We start from the raw sequence: 18,523 nt of genomic DNA, 5'->3' as shown, positions 1-18,523 counted from the left end.
GCAGGGGTGGGCAAACTTTTTGGCGAGCTCATTCAAACAAAATGTATTAATGAAGTCAAATACAAGGTCATACATCTAGGAAGAAAGAATATTGTTAAGACTGATACTGGTGTTTATTCTGGTGTCCACATTTTAAAAAGGATGTTGAAAAATTAAAGATGGTGCAGAAAATAGCCACAAAAGTTATTTGAAGCTGAAAATACTGCCTTACATTGAGAGACTTTTAGCATGTAGCTGTTTAGCTTATCAAAAAGAAGGTGGCCTGATCATGGTGTATAAGTAACTTCTCAGGGAGAGAAAACAGATACTAAAGGCCTCTTGCATCTAGCTGAGAGAGGTATAGTGGCTGGAACAGTGGTGGGCAAACCGTGGCCCATCAGGGTAATCTGCTGGTGGGCCGTGAGACAGTTTGTTTACATTGACCATCCGCAGACACGGCTGCCTGCAGCTCCTGTGGCCGTGGTTTGCCATTCCCGGCCAATGGGAGCTCTGGGAAGCGGCGTGGGCTGCAGGGACATGCTGGCCACTGCTTCCTGCGGCTCCCATTGGCCGGGAACAGCAAACCGCAGCCACTGGGAGCTGCAGGCGGTCGTGCCTGTGCTTGGTCAATGTAAACCAACTGTCTCGTGGCCTGCCAGATTACCCTAACGGGCCACAGGTTGCCCACCACTGGGCTGGAAGCTAAAGCCAGACAAATTCAAATTAGAAATAAAGTGAATTTTTTAACAGAGTGATTAACCACTTGCCAAAGCTACCAAGGGAAATGGTGGATTCTCTCTCTTTTCAAGACTTCAAATCAGAACTGGGTGCCTTTCTGGAAGCTATGCTTTAGTCACGTTATTGGGCTCTATATAGGGGTAAGTGGTTGAAATTCTATGGCCTGTGTTATACAGGAGGTCAGATTAGATGATCTAAGGGTCCCTTCCGGCCTTAAAATATATTAATTATATTATTCCCGATTTACACTGCTATAAAAAGAGAAGCAAGCCCACTGAATTATGCAGAGAAAATTGAGACAACAGTTTCATGCAATTGAAGTCTTTGCAATGGTTACATCATGGTAGAGACTGCCCTGCCTTGCTGATGGTAGGATGGGCCTCTGAACACCCCCTGTGGGCCTTGACATGGCCTGCTGATGACCTGCTGGGAACCTCTGAACAACCACCAGAATAACTACTGGGGACACTGTGACAGACTCCTGTACACTGCCTGTAGGTCCAGGGACAGACACTGGGAGCTGCAGGAGTGACCCTTCAACACCCCTTGAATGCTCCATGAGATGCTGGGATGGACCCTTGGAGCAACCTGAGTGGGCCCCTGGGGACATGGAAGGGCCCTGAACACCCCCTACAGACAATGGGCCAGGCCCTGAATAATCTTGGGTCACCAGAATGAGCCCCTGAACATTCCTTGGGGACCCATGGATTGTGCCCCTGAATGCCATCTGTGGGCCCTGGAAAGGGCCCTCAAACATCCCTTGGAGCAGTAGACTTGGTATACACAGCATACATCATCATCACAACCTCACTTAGACCCTGATCCTGCAACAACTTACACACATGCTTAACTATACTTACATGAGTAGGTCCAGCCCCTCATAAGCTCTAACTTATGCCAACATCTCTACAGGGAGGATCAGTATTAGTGAGGTGTTGTAACGATGCTGGTCTTGGTGGGACCCAACTGAGAGTGCCAATTCAGGACAAACTGCTTAAAGCAGGGTAGTTACAGCCCAAAGCTGGGGTTTTTCCACCTCTAAGGCAAACCAAACCAGACAGACAGAGAGGACTTTGGTTTTGCCCCACTGGCTAACCACAAGTCACACAAGCAATTCCCTTAGACACTCCAGTTTTTCAGTATCACCACCAGTGCCACTCGTTATGGGGACAAATGGTTATGAAAACCAATACCCCAGTAAAAGAAAAAAGGTTCTCTTGATCGCAAAGGACCAAGCCCCAGACCCAGGTCAATATACAAATCAGATCTTACCCACAAATCAAGCTGTTGCCAATCCTTTAGAATCTAAAGTCTAAAGGTTTATTCATAAAGGAAGAAGCTATAGATGAGAGCAAGAATTAGTTAAATGGAATCAATTACATACAGTAATGGCAAAGTTCTTGGTTTAGGTTTGTAGCAGTGATGATTTGAACCGGCAGTTTATTCTAAGTCTCTGGAGTACATCCCCAGCTGGGATGGGTCATCAGTCCTTTGTGTAGAGCTTCCACTAGTAGCAAAGTCCCTCCAGAGGTAAGAAGCAGGACTGAAGACAAGATGGAGATGAGGCATCAGCCTTTTATAGTCTTTTCCAGGTGTAAGAACACCTCTTTGTTCTTACTGTGGAAAATTACAGCAAAATGGAGTCTGGAGTCACATGGGCAAGTCCCTGCATACTTTGCTGAGTCACAAGGCATCTCTGCCTTCTCTCATTGGGTCAGTTGTGTAGCTGATGGTCCTCAATGGGCCATCAAGCAGGCTAGGCAGAGCGGACACTAACTTGTCTGGGGTATCACCCAGCAGCACAGCATAAGTTTGAAATACAGTATAGAGCCAATATTCATAACTTCAACTACAAAAATGATACACACATATAGACACCATCATCATAACCAGCAAACCATAACAGTGCCCATCCCCCTCCCCAGTGCCCCCACTCCCCCCTCCCCCTCACTGCCCCCCAGTGCCCCTCACTGCCCCTCACTCCCCCTCCAGTGCCCCCCTCCTGCCTCCCCCCAGTGCCCCTCACTCCCTCCCCGACAGCCCCGCCCCCCAGTGCTCCCCCACTCCTTCCCCCAGTGCCCCTCCCCCTCACTGCCCCCCAGCCCCGCCCCACGGTGCCCCAGTGTCCCTCACTCCCGACCCGCAGTCCCCCCAGCTCTGCCAGCCCCCCCCACCTCCTGTTCCAACTGCAGCCCCACGGGCCCCTCCAGGCGCTTCCCAGCAGGGAGGCCTCTGATTGGCCAGCCGGGGCCCAAGCGCAAAGCTTTGTCTTGTCTTGATTGGTCACTGTGGGTGTCAGTCATTGGGATGGGCGGGTCCTGCCGCCCTTGTTCCCGCCCCGCTGCTCCCTGGGGACCAGTCTTGCGTTTGGAGCATAGAGAGGAGGGGGATGTGAGTGTAGAGCGTCGCCCTGGACCATAGAGCGGCACCGGGTACCTGGCTAGATTGTTCGCCGCGACTCACCACCCCATCCTTTTGGCGCCAAGGAGGACCATAGAGAGGCTAACGTTCGGGTAGACATTACCTCGGAGACCATAGAGTGATACCGTGCTCTAGGCTAGAGTGTGCACTACGGGTCCACCAAAACATGGCGGCGCTGTCGCTTCTCCCTACTATCGTCACCTGGGCTCATAGAGAGGAAACGCGTTGCCTAGAAGTTACCACTAGAACCATCGAGCCGTAGGGGCTTTTGCAGGCTAGACTGTACAGGCTGGGTCCTCCAAGGCATGGCGGCGGCGGTCCGCCAGAGTGGACCATGGAGACGAAACACTTTTGTGTGGACAATACCACGGGAACCATAGAGGAGTGGGCGTGTCCATAACGGTAGCTAGAGTGTACACGCCAAGGTCCTCCCACGGAGCGGGCCCCGCCTTCTCTCCGCAAGACGTCATATTTGACCATGGAGTCGAACACACGTGCAGAGAATACCAAGCAACCATAGACACTTGGTGTGGGAGGCTAGAGCGTACACACTAGTCCTCCAAAAGATGCCCCCCGTTGGGCGTTGTCCCTCCTCGTTTGCACCCCACCCCCCAGCCTGCAGCACAGGGGGAAGAACTCTCCTGTAGACAATACCTCCTACCATAGAGAGCAGGTGTGTACAGGCTAGAGTGTACACTTGTGGTCCTCCAAAACATGGCTGCCTTCCCATATTTGTTATTAAAACACTGATAATGGGGGGTTAAAACATTTCTGACTTTCTGCCACCCCTGGGGTTGGGGCGCAGCCACCATGAAGCCGTCATGTGCCTGCTTATCTGTGGCGCTGTGTCACTGCACGGGGCGTAACACCCACGCAACACGCTGGCCATGGGGCCCCACCATGCACAATGGTGTTGTTGCCGGCTCAAAGAGCCTGAGGCGGAGCAACAGCAGGGTTCGTTGCCCGGTGTGCGTAGCACTAATTAACACACCAGGGTGGAGAAGCAAAACCAGGTTTATTTGAGCCCAAATAAGGTGCCAGGGAGAAAAAGCATTCTCCAATCCTGCACACCCGCGCGCAGGCGGGGTCCCAGCATTTATACCCCCCTTGTTTGTGTAAGCCTTTTGTTCGGTTTTCCCCCTCACCCCTCCCTTCCCAACAGCAGTTACTTTAAACATTACATTTCAGCGTGTAAGAAAAGTTCCCATCCGCATGTTTATCTGTTGGCCTTGTCAGCTCAGGCACATGAAGCCTTCTCACTACTTTTGCTAGTTTAAGCGGGATTGCAGCTGTCTGCTAAAAAGCTGACTCTCACAGATTCTGCTTTTAGGCTGTTAGCATGCAGGTTGGTTAAAGTTCACAGCATGTAAGAACTTTGGTTCACTTCAGGCCCAAAGTCACAACTTTGGTTTACTCAGGCCTAGTGACACCAACAGTGTTGCCAGGCAGCATGCTGGCCATTGGGACCACCCCAGGTGCAATGGTGTTGCCAGGCAACACACTGGCCGTTGGGGCCGCACCATGCGCGATGGCGTCGCCAGGCAACATGCTGGCCATTGGGGCCACCCCATCGCATCCACACCTTTGGACAGGGCTGCTTGGCACCATGTGTCATCACCATCTCGCTATGTTCAATGGTGCCGAGAGCTGCAGAGACGCCCTGGGCCCTGGTGTGATTTGCTGGGGATGGGAAGGACAGCAACAGTGGGGGTTCGTTGCCCGGTGTGCTTCGCTCAAATAAACACACCAAGGTGGAGAAGCAGACAAAGTTTATTTGAGATCTCAAAGCGATGCTGTCATGGGATCTCACCCCCACTTTGAGCTTGTGGGTTCAAAGATGGGGACCCGCATGTATTTTGCCACCATGTCCTAGGTCTCACCCCCACTTTGAGCTTGTGGGTTCAAAGATGGGGACCCGACTTGGTTTCCCTCTAAACTAAAATCCTAGTTTAGATCTAGTAAGCTGCCACCACTCAATCATGAAATGTGGATTGAGACACAGTCCTTCCCCAAAATCCTAGGGGATTCCAAGAGCCCCAAATCCATGGAGTTCTTACACCCAGGAGAAACAAACCATTCCCCCTGCTTCCTCCCCCCTCCCTTTTCCTAGGAGAGATACCGGGATCCAACTACAGAGGGATACCTCCCCCTCCCCTTTCCCTGAGAATCCACCCAAGGAAAGACCAACAAGTCCTTAATAGAAAAGAATTTATTAAAGAATAAAAAGACAATACAGAATCTCTATGAGCCCAAGCTGGACACTCATAGGGAATAACCTTATCAATCTCTGGAGAGAATCCCCCCTCCCCCTTTCTCAGTAAAAAACAATATCAGCAAACAGGAATAAAGCATTTCCTTTAGCAAACACACAATTGCAAATGTAGAAATCAAATCATAAGACTAATTCGCCTTTCTAATTAATACTCACTATTAATTAGTAGAAACTACTCCAGGAGAACTTGGAGACATGACTGTCCTCTGTTAGATCCAAAAACAGTTCTCACTCAGACAAAGGCTTCCCTCCACAGAGATTTGAAAAAATCTTATCTCTGATTGGTCCTTTGGTCAGGTGGTCACCAGGTACTGCATGTTAACCCTTTACAGGTAAAACAGACCTTAACCCTTAACTATCTGTTTATGACAGATGCCAAGAGACAGACACGTCTCAAATCAAGCACACAGCTACAAGCAACTTTTCTCTTTTTATACATAACTTTAACTAAGCCTCTTCTATCCCCCCCTCCCCCTCTCTCCCCACCTTTCATTCCCATGTAGCAGATACACTTTGCAATAGCAATTACATTAAGCAGTTAAGTCATACTTGGCGGCAATCAATCTAGCTCATTAGTAACTCTTCTGTGAACCGTTATCTTGTCTTAATTTCTTTGATCTGTTATTTTGCCCCTTAGCCAGGAGCAAGCAGGCCTCATTATAGCAGGCCTCATTATTACCTTCTGGTACAGGTGTTGCAACTGATAACCATTCTCTGTTGCTGGCCTGTTAGGTCGATTAAAGTTCAAACATGGAAGCGCTTTGGGCAGTCATGGAATAACTTTGGTTCATTCAGGCCTGGTACAGGAAGGCTTCATTGACACTGTGGTTTTCCACCCTCCTGAGTTACCTAGGGTCATGCCTGATGACACCAACAGATGGACGGATAGAGGGGATGCATGGGGTGAATGGATGGATGGACAGATAGTGGGTATGTATATGGATGGGATGGTTGGAGGGGGTGTTTGGGGATGGATGGATAGAGGGGATGCATGGGGTGGATGGATGGATGAACAAATAGAAAGTACATAAGAACGGCCATCCTGGGTCACACCAAAGATCCATTTAGCCCAGTATCCTGTCTTCCAACAGTGGCCAATGCCAGGTGCCCCAGAGGGAATGAACAGACAGGTAATCATCAAGTGATCCATCCCCTGTTGCCCATTCCCAGCTTCTGGCAAACAGAGGTTAGGGACACCATTCCTGCCCATGCTGGCTAATAGTCATTGATGGACCTATCTTCCATGAATCTATCTAGTTATTTTTTTAACCCTGTTATAGTCTTGGCCTTCACAACATCCTCTGTCAAGGAGTTCCACAGGTTGACTGTGCGTTGTGTGAAGAAATACTGCCTTTTGTTTATTTTAAACCTGTTGTCTATTAGTTTCATTTGGTGACCCCTAGTTCTTGTGTTATGAGGAGTAAACAACACTTCCTTATTTACTTTCTCCACACCAGTCATGATTTTATAGACCTCTATCATATTCTCCCTTAGCCGTCTCTTTGCCAAGCTGAAAAGTCCCAGCCTTATTAATCACTCCCCATACAGAAGCTGTTCCATAATCATTTTTGTTGCCCTTTTCTGAACCTTTTCCAATTCCAATAGATCTTTTTTGAGATGGGACGACCACATCTGCACGCAGTATTCAAGGTGTGGGCATACCATGGATTATTATAAGTATGTATATGGATGGTTAAGGGGAGTGTATGGGGATGGATAGAGGGACAGATAGAGCGTGTGTATAGAGATTGATGAATGGATAGAGAGGGTGCATGGGGATAGGTGGAGGAATGGACACACGGGTGTAGGGGGATGGAGGGATAGATAGAGAGGTTGTATGGGGATTGATGGCTGGCTGGCTAGAGCGGGGTATATGGGGGATTGATAGATTAGTAGGATGAGTGAACTGACTGGCAGCTGGGAGGGGTTGGCAGAAGGGCTCCACAGCTGTCCAGGGTTAGTTAGAATCACCAGCAGGGGCCCCTGGTAGCTCTTCTCATAGTGATGGTTGGGGATGGGCAGTGTCTGAATGAAGGAACCCAGGTGTCCTGATGTTTCCACGCCTGTCGCTATGGCATTTCCAGCCAGTCACAGCATCTCCAGGGTGGGAACCCGTCCTGGAAAAACATCCAACCCCATCCCTGCCAAGACAGAAAGGCACAGGGTTGCAGTCCTGCCACCTCACCACTAGATGTCAGGCCCAACCCTGTCTCAACTGAAAGGCATCCCTTTCCCACCTCTACGAGCCAGGGCACTGCTGTGTGACACCCGCAGCCTGCACTGAGCTCCCCCTTGAGTCTAAGCTGTGCCCCCAGGCCTAGCATAACCAGGAGGGGATGGATGGGAAAAGACCCATGCTGATGTACACACTGCTTGCTTCAAGGGAATGGGACATGGGACCTTTCCCATCTAGGGGGCGTTGGTTCCGATCCAGTCCCAGGGCAGGCAATTTGCTGGCTCTGGGGTGACCCTGCTCCTGTGACATGCAGAGGCCTGTGGGATGCCTAGCTGGGAGCAAGACACACCAGCCAGGCAGCGAGAGAGGGAATTCTTGGTGCCATCTCAGAGCACTGGGTCATACCATCTGGTGTCCCTTCTCCAGCCATCGCCAATCTCTGACACTTGGGACAGGTCTCATCGTCTCACCATGTTCAGTGAGATGCAGAGGAGGAAAAAAACTCCAAAGAGGATACATCTGGCCAGCTGAGCAATGGGAAAAACTATTCCTTTCTGACCCCAGGTGGCGGAAACCGTGAAGCATGAGATTGGATTTTACGCGTTGTCTTCATGCAGAGCTGCAAGGGCCAGGCCCACGCTGTGCACAGTGCTGGTGATTCTCTTCTCCCCGAGGCCCCTGAAAGACAGGGACGGACAGGCAGATCCGTAGAGTCACACCCGCCAGGACCAGAAGGGCCTGCCACGACCATCCTGCTCACTTACCCGCATGCACACAGGCCAGCGAATTTCTCCCAGCAGCTGTATCTCGGGCAGAGATCGAACCACGTTGGAATGACTCCCAGCCATGGGGCGCGCACCACCACCCTGGCACGCTGGTCCAACGTTGCATCACCCTTCAGAGTTAGGAAAACACCTCTGATTTCAAGGTTGTCCAGCCTCAACTTCCAGCCGTCTGAGCTTGTGAGGCCTTGGTCAGCAAGGTTGAAAAGCTCCCATCTAGGAACCAGCCGCCTCTCAACCGTCTCTTCATTCAGCTGAATAAGCCGAGCTCCTTAAAGCTTCTTACCCTGCCCTGGCTCATTTTTGGGGCCCTCCTAGGTCTCGCACTGGTATTTCCACCTCCTCCTGGAACGCTGGACGTTGGAGCGTGACAGTGTTCTAGCAGCAGTCGCGCCAATGCTGTGTAAAGAGTTTCCCATGGGTGGAGCCTGGGCTGCCCCCGGGCCAGTGACTCGGGCAACTTTTGCCAATCCACACACAGGCCCTGTTCAGTGGGTTAAGATCCTATCACTGCATGTGGTTAGAGTGAGGGGAGGCTGGGAGCCAGGATTCCTGGGTTCTCTCCCCGGCTCTGGGAGGGGAGTCGGTGTCTCCTCCATTTCTTTCTCCTCCGTTCTCTGCAGTTCACAGATTCCCAGGGTTTGAACTCTGAGGTCACAGGCCAGTGGGCTGCCTGCTCCCCATGGCCAGGTCCTCCCCTGCCCTTCCCAGCCAGCTAATGCCAGCAGAGTCCTGGCTGGAACAGAGGTGCCCAGCTTTAGGTGAGGATTTTCTCAGCCCCTCCTCACGGCTTTGGGGCAGGGGAAGGAGGGGGAAGGAAGCACTGCTGAGGGAGGGGGCAACACAGCAGCTTCTGGGGGCCTCAGTGTCCTGCTGGGAGCTGGGTCCGGTACCCCCTTGACAAGGTTACTGAAGCATTAGGGAGGATGTTACTTCTAGGGGGTGCCAGTTCCCATCTGGCCCCAGGGCAGGGACTGGCTGGCTGGGGGGGACAGGCAATGGGACCTTTCCCCTTTAGGGGGTGCCACTCCCCTCTGGACCCCAGTCCCCTCCCAGAGCTGGGGACAGAACCCAGGAGTTCTGGTTCCCAGCCCCCTGCTCTAACCACCAGCCCACACTCCCCTCCCAGAGCTGGGGACGGAACCCAGGAGCAGGCCTGGATTCATGACCCTGCACTCGATTCATGGGCACAGGGCCAGTGCCTCAAGGGTCCTCTGAACCCTGGGCGACTGGGGGCGCGGGGCGGCCGGTACCTGCCTCCCACTGTGCCTTCTGCAGGCCAGGCAGAGGCTGCCCCAGATTCTACCACTCGCTCAAAGCCCTGTCCTAGCTCAGTACGGCTGTGCCCAGAGCAGCCCACAGCTTTGCCCCAGCTGCGTGGTGGCAGTGCCACTCACATCTGGCCTGGCCGCCCCTCTGCTCAGACAGAATGTGGCGAGTGGTGCTTGGCACCACATCTCGGATCTGCCCTGGCCACCCACACATCTGGACCTGGTGCACGGGGACCTTGTTCCTGAGTTCAGGGGAGTCCACCAAGAACTTGCTGCTGGGTGACACCCGCATGAGCTCTGGGTGCAGGAGGGAGAGGGACTGAGGGAGACCCGGGGTCCAGGGATGGACGATGGTGCCTGCCAGATGGCGGGTGGGGACTGGATTTTGCCCCGCCCCATATCGGAATTGGTGCAAATGCGGCTACGTCCTCACCTGAAATGGTGCTGGGGAGCGGCTGGGAAGCAGGGTGGACCCGTCATGCAAGGATGCTCGCTGGCAGAGTAAGGTAAGGAGTGGGGTGGGGGAGATGGGATAATAAGGGGGAGAGCGTAACGGGCGGGGGATTGGCAGTGGCACAGGGGGGTTGTGTGTGTCTCAATTTCCATAGCGCACATGGCCCAAGAACTGGCCCAGCCTGCCCAGGACTCCTGACTTCCAGCCCCTCCTGCTCTAACCACCAGACCCTGCTCCCCTCCCAGAGCTGGGGAGAGAACCCAGGAGTCCTGGCTCCCAGCCTCCCCGCTCTAACCACTAGAGAGGCAAGAACGCTGGTTCCAAGCCCCCACCAGGGGATGCGCCCTCAAGGCTGCTCCATGGGGCAGGCAGGATGAGGCCAGCCGGGTGCCTGCCCAGGCCCCTGGCTAAGGCAGCCATGGCCTCCCGCAGCGAGGAGAGAGGGGTGGGCCCAGGTCGGCTGGGCCAAGGCTCCCGTTGGCTCAGCCAGTCTGTCCCTTTTCCTCCCCCCGCCCTAGTCTCTTTCCTCTCTCCTCTCCATTGTCCTTTTTCTCCTCTTTTTCTTTCCTCTCAGTCATTCCTTCTATTTTTGCTTGTTTTTTTTCCCCTCACTTTTTTACATTAATTCTTTCCCCCTTTCTTTTTCATCTTTCAATTTTCTCTCTTTTCCATTCCTTCTTTCTTATGCATTCAGTCCTTTTCCTGCCTCTTTTCCCTGTCATTCTTTCTTTTCTTCCTCTTTCCATTCTTTCTTCTCCCTCCTTTTCTCTTTCTCACTCATTCTTTCTTTTTTCCCTTTTCATTTGTTTTATTCCTTCCTCTCTTTTTGACACTCGTTCTTTTCTCTCTTTTTCATTCAGTCTTTCTGCCTCTCTTTTTCGTTCCTTCTTTCCCTTTTCTCCCATTCCGCCTTTCCTTATTCTGTCACTCTGTTCTCGCTATTCGCCCTCCCTCCCTGCTCGTCCTTTCTCAGGCTTTGCGGTGCACCTCATGCTGTGCCGACGTGGGAGGAGACGTGGGGAATAAAGCATTCGGCCCGTCTCCCGGCCTGATTCTCCCTCTTCCCCCGTCACACCCATTTTTTTCCACAATCCCACTTTAAAAACTGTACAACAAAAGGAGACTACAACTCCCAGCACCAGGGGCGGCTCTACCTTTTTGGCCGCCCCAAGCAGTCATGCGCGGGAGGCGCCCCGGAGCCGCGGGAGCAGCGGACCTCCCGCGGGCATGACTGCAGAGGGACCGCTGGTCCCGCGTGGCTTGGCTGGACCTCCCGCGGCTGCAGACGGTTCGCGGGTCCGGCGGCTCCGCTTGAGCTGCCGCAGTCATGCCTGCGGGAGGTCCAGCCGAGCCGCGGGACGAGTGCCCCCTCCGCAGTCATGCCTGCGGCAGGTCCGGTCGTCCCGGGGCTCCGGTGGACCTCCCGCAGGCATGACTGCAGCAGGTCCGCCGGCCCAGCCCGCCCCCCCGGCTGCAGGGGACGGGCCGCTCCTCGGCTCGCAGCGGCAGGATGAGCTGTGGCCCCAGCCTTTTGCCGCCCTAGCACCAGCTTGTTTTGCTGGTGCCTAGAGCCGCCCCTGCCCAGCACCCCTTGCGCTCGGGTCCACACCCTGCTCCCCCCACACACTACGTGTCCGCAGATCTCCTGTTCAATGGGCTCCGCGCTCCTGATCCCAGCGGGCCAATCGTCGGGCTGGCCGCCCTCCAGCTTATAAAAGCTTTGTCTATATGAGCCCCAGCCCCTTTCGCTGTCGCTTTTTCGGCCGCTTGGAACGTTCGCTCCCGGCGCGTTCGGCGGAGAGAACTTTGAGCTCCCCAGCGTTCCATTCGTCCAAGAGCGCAGGCTCCGGCTAGACCAAAGGGAGGCAGGATGGGGGAAATCGTCCACATCCAGGCTGGCCAGTGCGGCAACCAGATCGGTACCAAGGTGAGCGGGGAGCCTCGTGCGTCTCCAGATTAATGGGGCTTCGTGAGCGGGGGGAAAGCGGTCCCAGCATATTTGGGCGGGGGGCGGGGTGTGAGGGAGGAAAAGGGTTTAAAATACGGGATCTCCCGAAGGGGGGGGAAAATATCCGCCCCAGATATTTTGGGGGGGAGGGGCAGCAGCTATTCCTCTTGCAGGGCGAGTTTGGTGGAGGCGGCTTGATCTTGGCAGTTAAAATAAAGGTGGGGTGGTGTGAGCATTTGGGGGGGGGGGGGATCGGACGCGTTTAGAAAGCGGTCTCGATTTATTTCCCATCCTGTTTTTTTTAATCCGGATTTAAAACTGCTGGTCCGTTTTGAGTTCACCCCTCCCGATCCTTTTTTTTATTATTATTTTATTTTGTTTAAACTCGGGACTTCAGACTCCGGATTCCAGCTCGTCTCGGCATTAGAAAGGCGATTTGCAGTTAATGGGATTAGCCGGCGCAGCAGATGACTCAGACCCAGGGGAGCTGGGGGGGCGGGGGAGTTGAAGAGGGGGATGGGCGGGGGGGGGGGCACAGGAAGGAAACTCCCCCCGACCGCTACGCGCTTTCAAGCGGCGCGGTACCATCTTTTAGCGCCAAACCCAACCCGCCTTCTGCTGGCAGGCGGGGGTGGGGGTGTCCGGCGCTGCAGGGATCTGGCTTTGGTTCCGCTGGGGAGCGGGGCTGGATTCCCCTGGCAGAGCTACCTCCGGTTCGGCTGAGGATTAACCCAGTGTCTCTTCCCCCGCCCGTCTCTCTGCTGCTGGCTAATTTCACGTCCTCTTTCTCTGCTGGTTCATTTCAACCCCGCCCTTTGATCTCCATTGTCTGCCGCCAGGGGCGAGAGATGCGGTGAAAGGGGCCATTTTCCTCCCCTAACTGCTGGGGGTGGGGGGCGAGCCCCCTTCCAGATCTTGTGTTAGCTAGCGGCAAAATACCCCCCCCCCCATTTCTCTTCCGTTAATCGGTGGAAGGGGGGGGGGTATTTGTTCTCCAGCATTAGGGGCTTTGCCTTATATAGGCAACGAGATTTCTCCCCCCTCCGAAAAGAAGTCGCAATTTTTCACACTTGCTCTCTGGGGTCACCCTACCCAGCGTGTAATAGGTTTAACCACCGGGGGGGGGGGCATGTCTAGAAGCGACCCCCCCCCCCCCCGCTTGCTAGATCCGGAGTGAGGCCTTTTTCCTCTCCTCGGTCCCCTTGCAAACCTTCAATTACAGTGTTGCAGTTGGGGTGAAAAAAGTGACGGTAAAATGTTGCAATGGGGGGAAGAGAAAAAAATCTTGTTTCAGTTGCAAATAAAGATCAGTGCTGGGACTGGGGGTGGATTTCCTGGTGCAGTGACCCATGGTGCCAAAAATGCCTGGGATGGAGACGGGGTCGGCTTGGCTGCCCTTGTGTTGTGGGTGGGGCGGGGCCCTGGTGGTGGGGGCTGGGGTGGAAAACAGAGCTGTTATCTGTGACAGATGCTCTGACACGCTGCTTGGGACAAAGTGGGGGCAGGCTCCACTGGGGACAGAAGTCAGTGACCCCACCTCACCCTGCCCCCCACCCCTCAGTGGATTGATTTCACTGGTAGCCTGTTCAAACAGTCCCTGTCCTTGAGCCCAGGGGCCTGGGTCGGCCCCTAACCACACCCTGCTGGGGCTAAGCACAGCTGGGATGATCTGTTAATGGCCAGCCAGCCCCACACCCTGATCTGCTCCCTTCAAAGCAGCCAGCAAAGGGGTGACATAAGAGGTGACTAACTGACCAGGTGTCCTGGCTCCCAGCCCCCCCAATCTAACCCACTAGATCCCCCTTCCCTCCCTGAGCCCAGGCACAGAGCCCAGGAGCGCTGACACCTGTTGCGGCTGAGAAGTGGCTGAACGGAGCTGAAGCTGCCAGTCTGCAGCAAGCGGGGGTGGGGAATCGTCTCTTAGGCTCAGCCGGGCACCATCTGCTCTTTGCTCTGCTCAGAGGCGGGAGGCTGGATTTGCATCAGGGCTGGGGGAGGGGCGTATAATGGGTAGAGCTCAGTTGGGGGGAGGGGGACAACCAATCCCACCTCTGCCACCAGCAGCGTCATCCCTGCCGTGGCTGAATGCTGTGGGTTCTAGGGCAGGCACGTGGCCAGGGAGCGCTTCGGGCGGCAGAGGAAATCTTAAACAGTAGCAATTGTTTCCTGCGTGGCTGGGTTTGGCCATCGCATCCTGGCGGGGCCGTGCTGTGGCTGCTGGCGCTCGGTGTAGGAGCTGAGCAGCCCTGCATGGGGGGGAGGGGGGGCAACGCTGGCTCAGGCGTCACTTTCCTGGAGCTGGGACTGAGGGGACGAGCGCCTGGCCCATCCCCTGGCAAGGCAGAGCAGAGCCCTGTGGGAGGTGAGACCACAACTGAGCATGGGGAGGGACAGGGACCGCTGGGGCTTCTCTCACCCCTGGACAAAGGGTAAAGCAGCCCAGCTGGGAGGCCGCTGCTGGTCAGAGGGTGACCCTGGGGGATTTTACCATGAGCCCCGGTGGGGGTGGGTTGAGAGGGCTCTGTCTGGGGGGGGGGAAGAGGGGGAAGGAAGAGACACAGGACAGGTTCCTTGCATATGCACAAGAGTGGCCGGCCTCTCCTCCCACCCCCTATGTCCCAGCCTCCCCAGTGCTAGGGACACCAGAGCCCCAGAGATATGGCTTGGGTAGGACTAGCTTTGTAGGGGGGGGCAGAACTTACCCTGCTTTCCCCCCCCCCCCAATGCTCAGGGGTCACTTCTCACCCCAGCCTAAGGATGGGCATAGAGGGGGGAGGAGACATCATAATACCCCCACCAGGGGGTCAGAGCAGCACCTCAAACTTTCATGGGGTTCCTCTGCCACTAGGGGGCAGCCTGGCAAGCGTGGTGTGTTGCTTCCCCCACATGGCCGGCCGGGGTTGGGAGGGGGGCGGGATGTCCTAGGGGAAGCCCCTGTGTCTGGACCAGGCTGTGATCACCTGTAGGGGGCGCTGCTGGCTCTGGCTGGCTGCACATGGTGGGTGTGGCACCATCATGTGCCTGTTGTATGTGGGGGGGGGCAGAGCTAATGGGGATGTGCTAGGTGGGGTAACCCCTCCCCTGTGCTGGGGTAGCACCCATTGGGCTGGCAGCTGCAGTGCTACCTGGGTTCCCCCCGAGAAGAGCACTGTCTCCTTGGGGGAGGGGTGGCTGGTACAGGGATGGGGGGGAGGCAGCCACCCCAGTGACACACCCCCCTTGCTGTTGCCCCTAGTTCTGGGAGGTGATCAGTGATGAACACGGCATCGACCCCACCGGCACCTACCACGGCGACAGCGACCTGCAGCTCGACCGCATCAGCGTCTATTACAACGAGGCCACAGGTACTGGTGGGGGGTAGAACGCATGACACTCCTTTACCTAGGGAACGTGGGCCGGTCCGATTTCCCCCCCCACACAAACACCCGTGGTTTGGTATGTGGAGATTTAGTGCTCCCCCCAAACCTATATACATGGTTTGGTCTGGTCCCCCCCACATGTTCCCATGGTTTGAGCCAGTCCCCCTCCCCTATATGCAGGGAATGGGAGGGTCCAGGGATCCATAAATACTCTGTGGCTTGGTCCTGGTCCAGTCTGTTCCACTCCCCATGCCATGTGTGGGTTGGTCTGATCGAGAGCACCCCCCCTTCCAGATGCCCCAAAGGCTAGGCCCCCACTTTCTTCCCACATGGCTGAGACCAAACCCTTTCAGTGCCTTAGTGTCTATTGGCTGTGGGGATCCCTCTGCACCCACGGCTTTGAATCAGCCCCAAATTCCTCTTCCTGGATAATCCAGGCCCCCTAAGACCGTCCTGCTGCCTCTTGGTTTGATTGACCCACCCCTGCTGAGACTCTTCTCGCTCCCCTTCTAGGTGGTAAATATGTCCCTCGCGCCATCTTGGTCGATTTGGAACCAGGCACCATGGACTCTGTCCGTTCCGGTCCCTTCGGCCAGTTCTTTCGACCAGACAACTTCGTCTTCGGTAAGGTTCCCATTGTCCCTCTGTGCCTTGGGGTTGGCTGGGTGTGACTGTGAATTACCCAGCAGCCACTTGGGTTGGGTGGTGTCAACCATGACACCAGTGGTTGAGACCCCTGCTCTTGGCCCATGTGTAGCAACAAGGGTGGGGTTGCATCTAGAGTCTGAACCAGAGTTTCTAGGCTTTGTCTGCTCAACTGAGTCCAGACTGGACCTAGTAGCAACCTGCAGACAGTCCCCCTAAATTTTGGAGTGGCCAGCGGGTTATGACTTTGAGATGGGCCTTGTCTGATCTGGGGGGCGTGGGGCATGTGTGGGGGGACCCAGCTGACTTCAGTTGACTGTTTGGAGCTAGAGGTGTGTCCCTCAGCTGTGGCCACATTCACAGAGCGGTGGCGTGTGTTAGGTTCTCCTGTCTAAGAATTGGAGGCCACTTGAATGCCATGGTAATGCGGCATCTCTTTCCCCCACTCCCCCCAATCTGTGAGCCTAACTCAACAGAGGACCTGATGTTCCTCTTAGACCATTGCGGGAATTGGCACATGTCCCTCAGGGGACTCCACTGGAGGTAATTTGGGGGCATGGCTGGCCAAGGAGCAGCTGGTTCCCCAGTGCCTTAGCCCAATCCTTGTGGCTTCTTCCCCTCCACCCCACCCCTACAGGCCAGAGCGGAGCTGGTAACAACTGGGCCAAGGGGCACTACACGGAGGGGGCCGAGCTGGTGGACTCGGTGCTGGACATGGTGAGGAAGGAGGCGGAGAGCTGTGACTGCCTGCAGGGCTTCCAGCTGACCCACTCTCTGGGCGGCGGCACAGGCTCGGGTATGGGCACGCTGCTGATCAGCAAGATCCGGGAGGAGTACCCCGACCGCATCATGAACACCTTCAGCGTGGTGCCATCGCCCAAGGTCTCGGACACGGTGGTGGAGCCTTACAACGCCACCCTGTCCGTCCACCAGCTGGTGGAGAACACAGACGAGACCTACTGCATCGACAACGAGGCCCTGTACGACATCTGCTTCCGCACCCTCAAGCTCACCACCCCCACCTACGGCGACCTCAACCACCTGGTCTCGGCCACCATGAGCGGCGTCACCACCTGCCTCCGGTTCCCTGGGCAGCTCAACGCCGATCTCCGCAAACTGGCCGTCAACATGGTGCCCTTCCCTCGTCTCCACTTCTTCATGCCTGGCTTTGCCCCCTTGACCAGCCGTGGTAGCCAGCAGTACCGGGCCTTGACTGTGCCAGAGCTGACCCAACAGGTCTTCGACACTAAGAACATGATGGTGGCCTGTGACCCCCGCCACGGGCGCTACCTGACAGTGGCGGCCATCTTCCGTGGCCGCATGTTCATGAAGGAGGTGGATGAGCAGATGCTGAATGTGCAGAACAAGAACAGCAGCTACTTTGTGGAGTGGATCCCCAACAACGTCAAGACGGCCGTGTGCGACATCCCGCCCTGCGGGCTCAAGATGGCCGCCACTTTCATCGGCAACAGCACGGCCATCCAGGAGCTCTTCAAGCGCATCTCAGAGCAGTTCACCACCATGTTCCGCCGCAAGGCTTTCCTCCACTGGTACACGGGCGAGGGCATGGGCGAGATGGAGTTCATCGAGGCAGAGAGCAACATGAACGACTTGGTGTCCGAGTACCAGCAGTACCAGGATGCCACGGCCGAGGAGGAAGAGGACTTCGGGGAAGAGGCTGAAGAAGAAGCTTGAAGCTTCACCTGCCACCATAAACGCGCCCGCACAAATTAATTAAAAAAAAAAACAACAAATACCCACATTGCATCATGTTCCAATTTTCTTTCTTCCTTCCTTCTCAACTGTCTTCTCCATCCAGGTTCCTCCAGGGCTGAGCTTACTCTGGTTCTGTGATCTCCCATGTAAACATCAGCTTGGGCATCGGAGCAAGAGATGCCACTTCTGCTGTCCCTCATCTGTCTTCTCTTCTTCCCCAGCACTAACTTATTGTGAGGTTCTGTCTCCAATAAGTCAGATCCCCTTTCTCTGTAGCTGTCTGCATCCAATGGCATCTCTCCTCTGCTCTCTCTCAAAGAGGGAGTTTAAATTTTGGTGATTCTTCTCAGCCCATGCTCATCTCGCTGAGGTGTTCTTCAGGGATGGGAGAAGATGGAGTGTGGGGATAACAGAGGGCTCGGTTGGATTGTCTAAGACCTGAAATGTAACACAAGGGATGTGCAAGTTTAAAAGTCCCAAAGCAGGGTTGATAGGTTGTCCCTTCTTTGGCCCAGTGGCCTAGCAAACTGGAGCCAGGTTGTGAGAGCGACCTCTTTGCTGACTTCTTCCTGCTCGGTCCTTTCTCAAAGGAGCTTCTCGCACGTAGGTGTCATCCCGTAGGTAGCATCAGGCAGGTGCCAAACTCTTGTAGCAAAACCAGTAGAGGTGGGAGCTGTGAAGTGGATTAGCAGGAACAAGATAGATTGGTTTGTGGGAGCTCCCCCACCACTGGAGCTGGTGGGGGATGTGAAGCAGGTCTGG

General features: G+C 55.0%; 1 protein-coding gene across 7 annotated transcripts; it reads left to right on the top strand.

The window, feature by feature from the left end:
- Positions 1-11,963: 11,963 nt before the first annotated feature.
- Positions 11,964-18,229, top strand: LOC123359605 (tubulin beta chain-like). Of its 7 annotated transcripts, XM_045001110.1 has the most exons (5): positions 11,964-12,020; positions 15,277-15,385; positions 15,914-16,024; positions 16,683-16,708; positions 16,781-18,217. In XM_045001110.1, exons 1-5 carry the CDS (start codon positions 11,964-11,966, stop codon positions 17,738-17,740), a joined length of 1,263 nt encoding a protein of 420 aa, XP_044857045.1. In that variant the 3' UTR covers positions 17,741-18,217. The 7 variants fall into 7 exon arrangements, with proteins under 7 accessions (XP_044857045.1, XP_044857044.1, XP_044857043.1 ...); XM_045001109.1 differs by having other exon boundaries at positions 15,277-15,391; positions 16,683-18,229; XM_045001108.1 differs by having other exon boundaries at positions 16,683-18,217.
- The last annotated feature ends 294 nt before the right edge of the window (positions 18,230-18,523 follow it).

This window comes from Mauremys mutica, unplaced genomic scaffold, assembly GCF_020497125.1.
Source record: "Mauremys mutica isolate MM-2020 ecotype Southern unplaced genomic scaffold, ASM2049712v1 Super-Scaffold_100129, whole genome shotgun sequence".
NCBI lineage: Eukaryota > Metazoa > Chordata > Testudines > Geoemydidae > Mauremys > Mauremys mutica.
Note: the sequence above shows the minus strand (reverse complement) of the source record. Positions and strands in the feature narration are given on the sequence as shown.

What these genes read in the sequence shown, in the direction of transcription:
- LOC123359605 (XM_045001109.1), top strand. Translation starts at nt 11,964, where the DNA reads ATGGGGGAAATCGTCCACATCCAGGCTGGCCAGTGCGGCAACCAGATC. An exon ending in GCAACCAGATCGGTACCAAG is followed by an intron (nt 12,021 to 15,276) that starts GTGAGCGGGGAG and finishes TGTTGCCCCTAG; the next exon opens with TTCTGGGAGGTGATCAGTGA. An exon ending in CAACGAGGCCACAGGTACTG is followed by an intron (nt 15,392 to 15,913) that starts GTGGGGGGTAGA and finishes CTCCCCTTCTAG; the next exon opens with GTGGTAAATATGTCCCTCGC.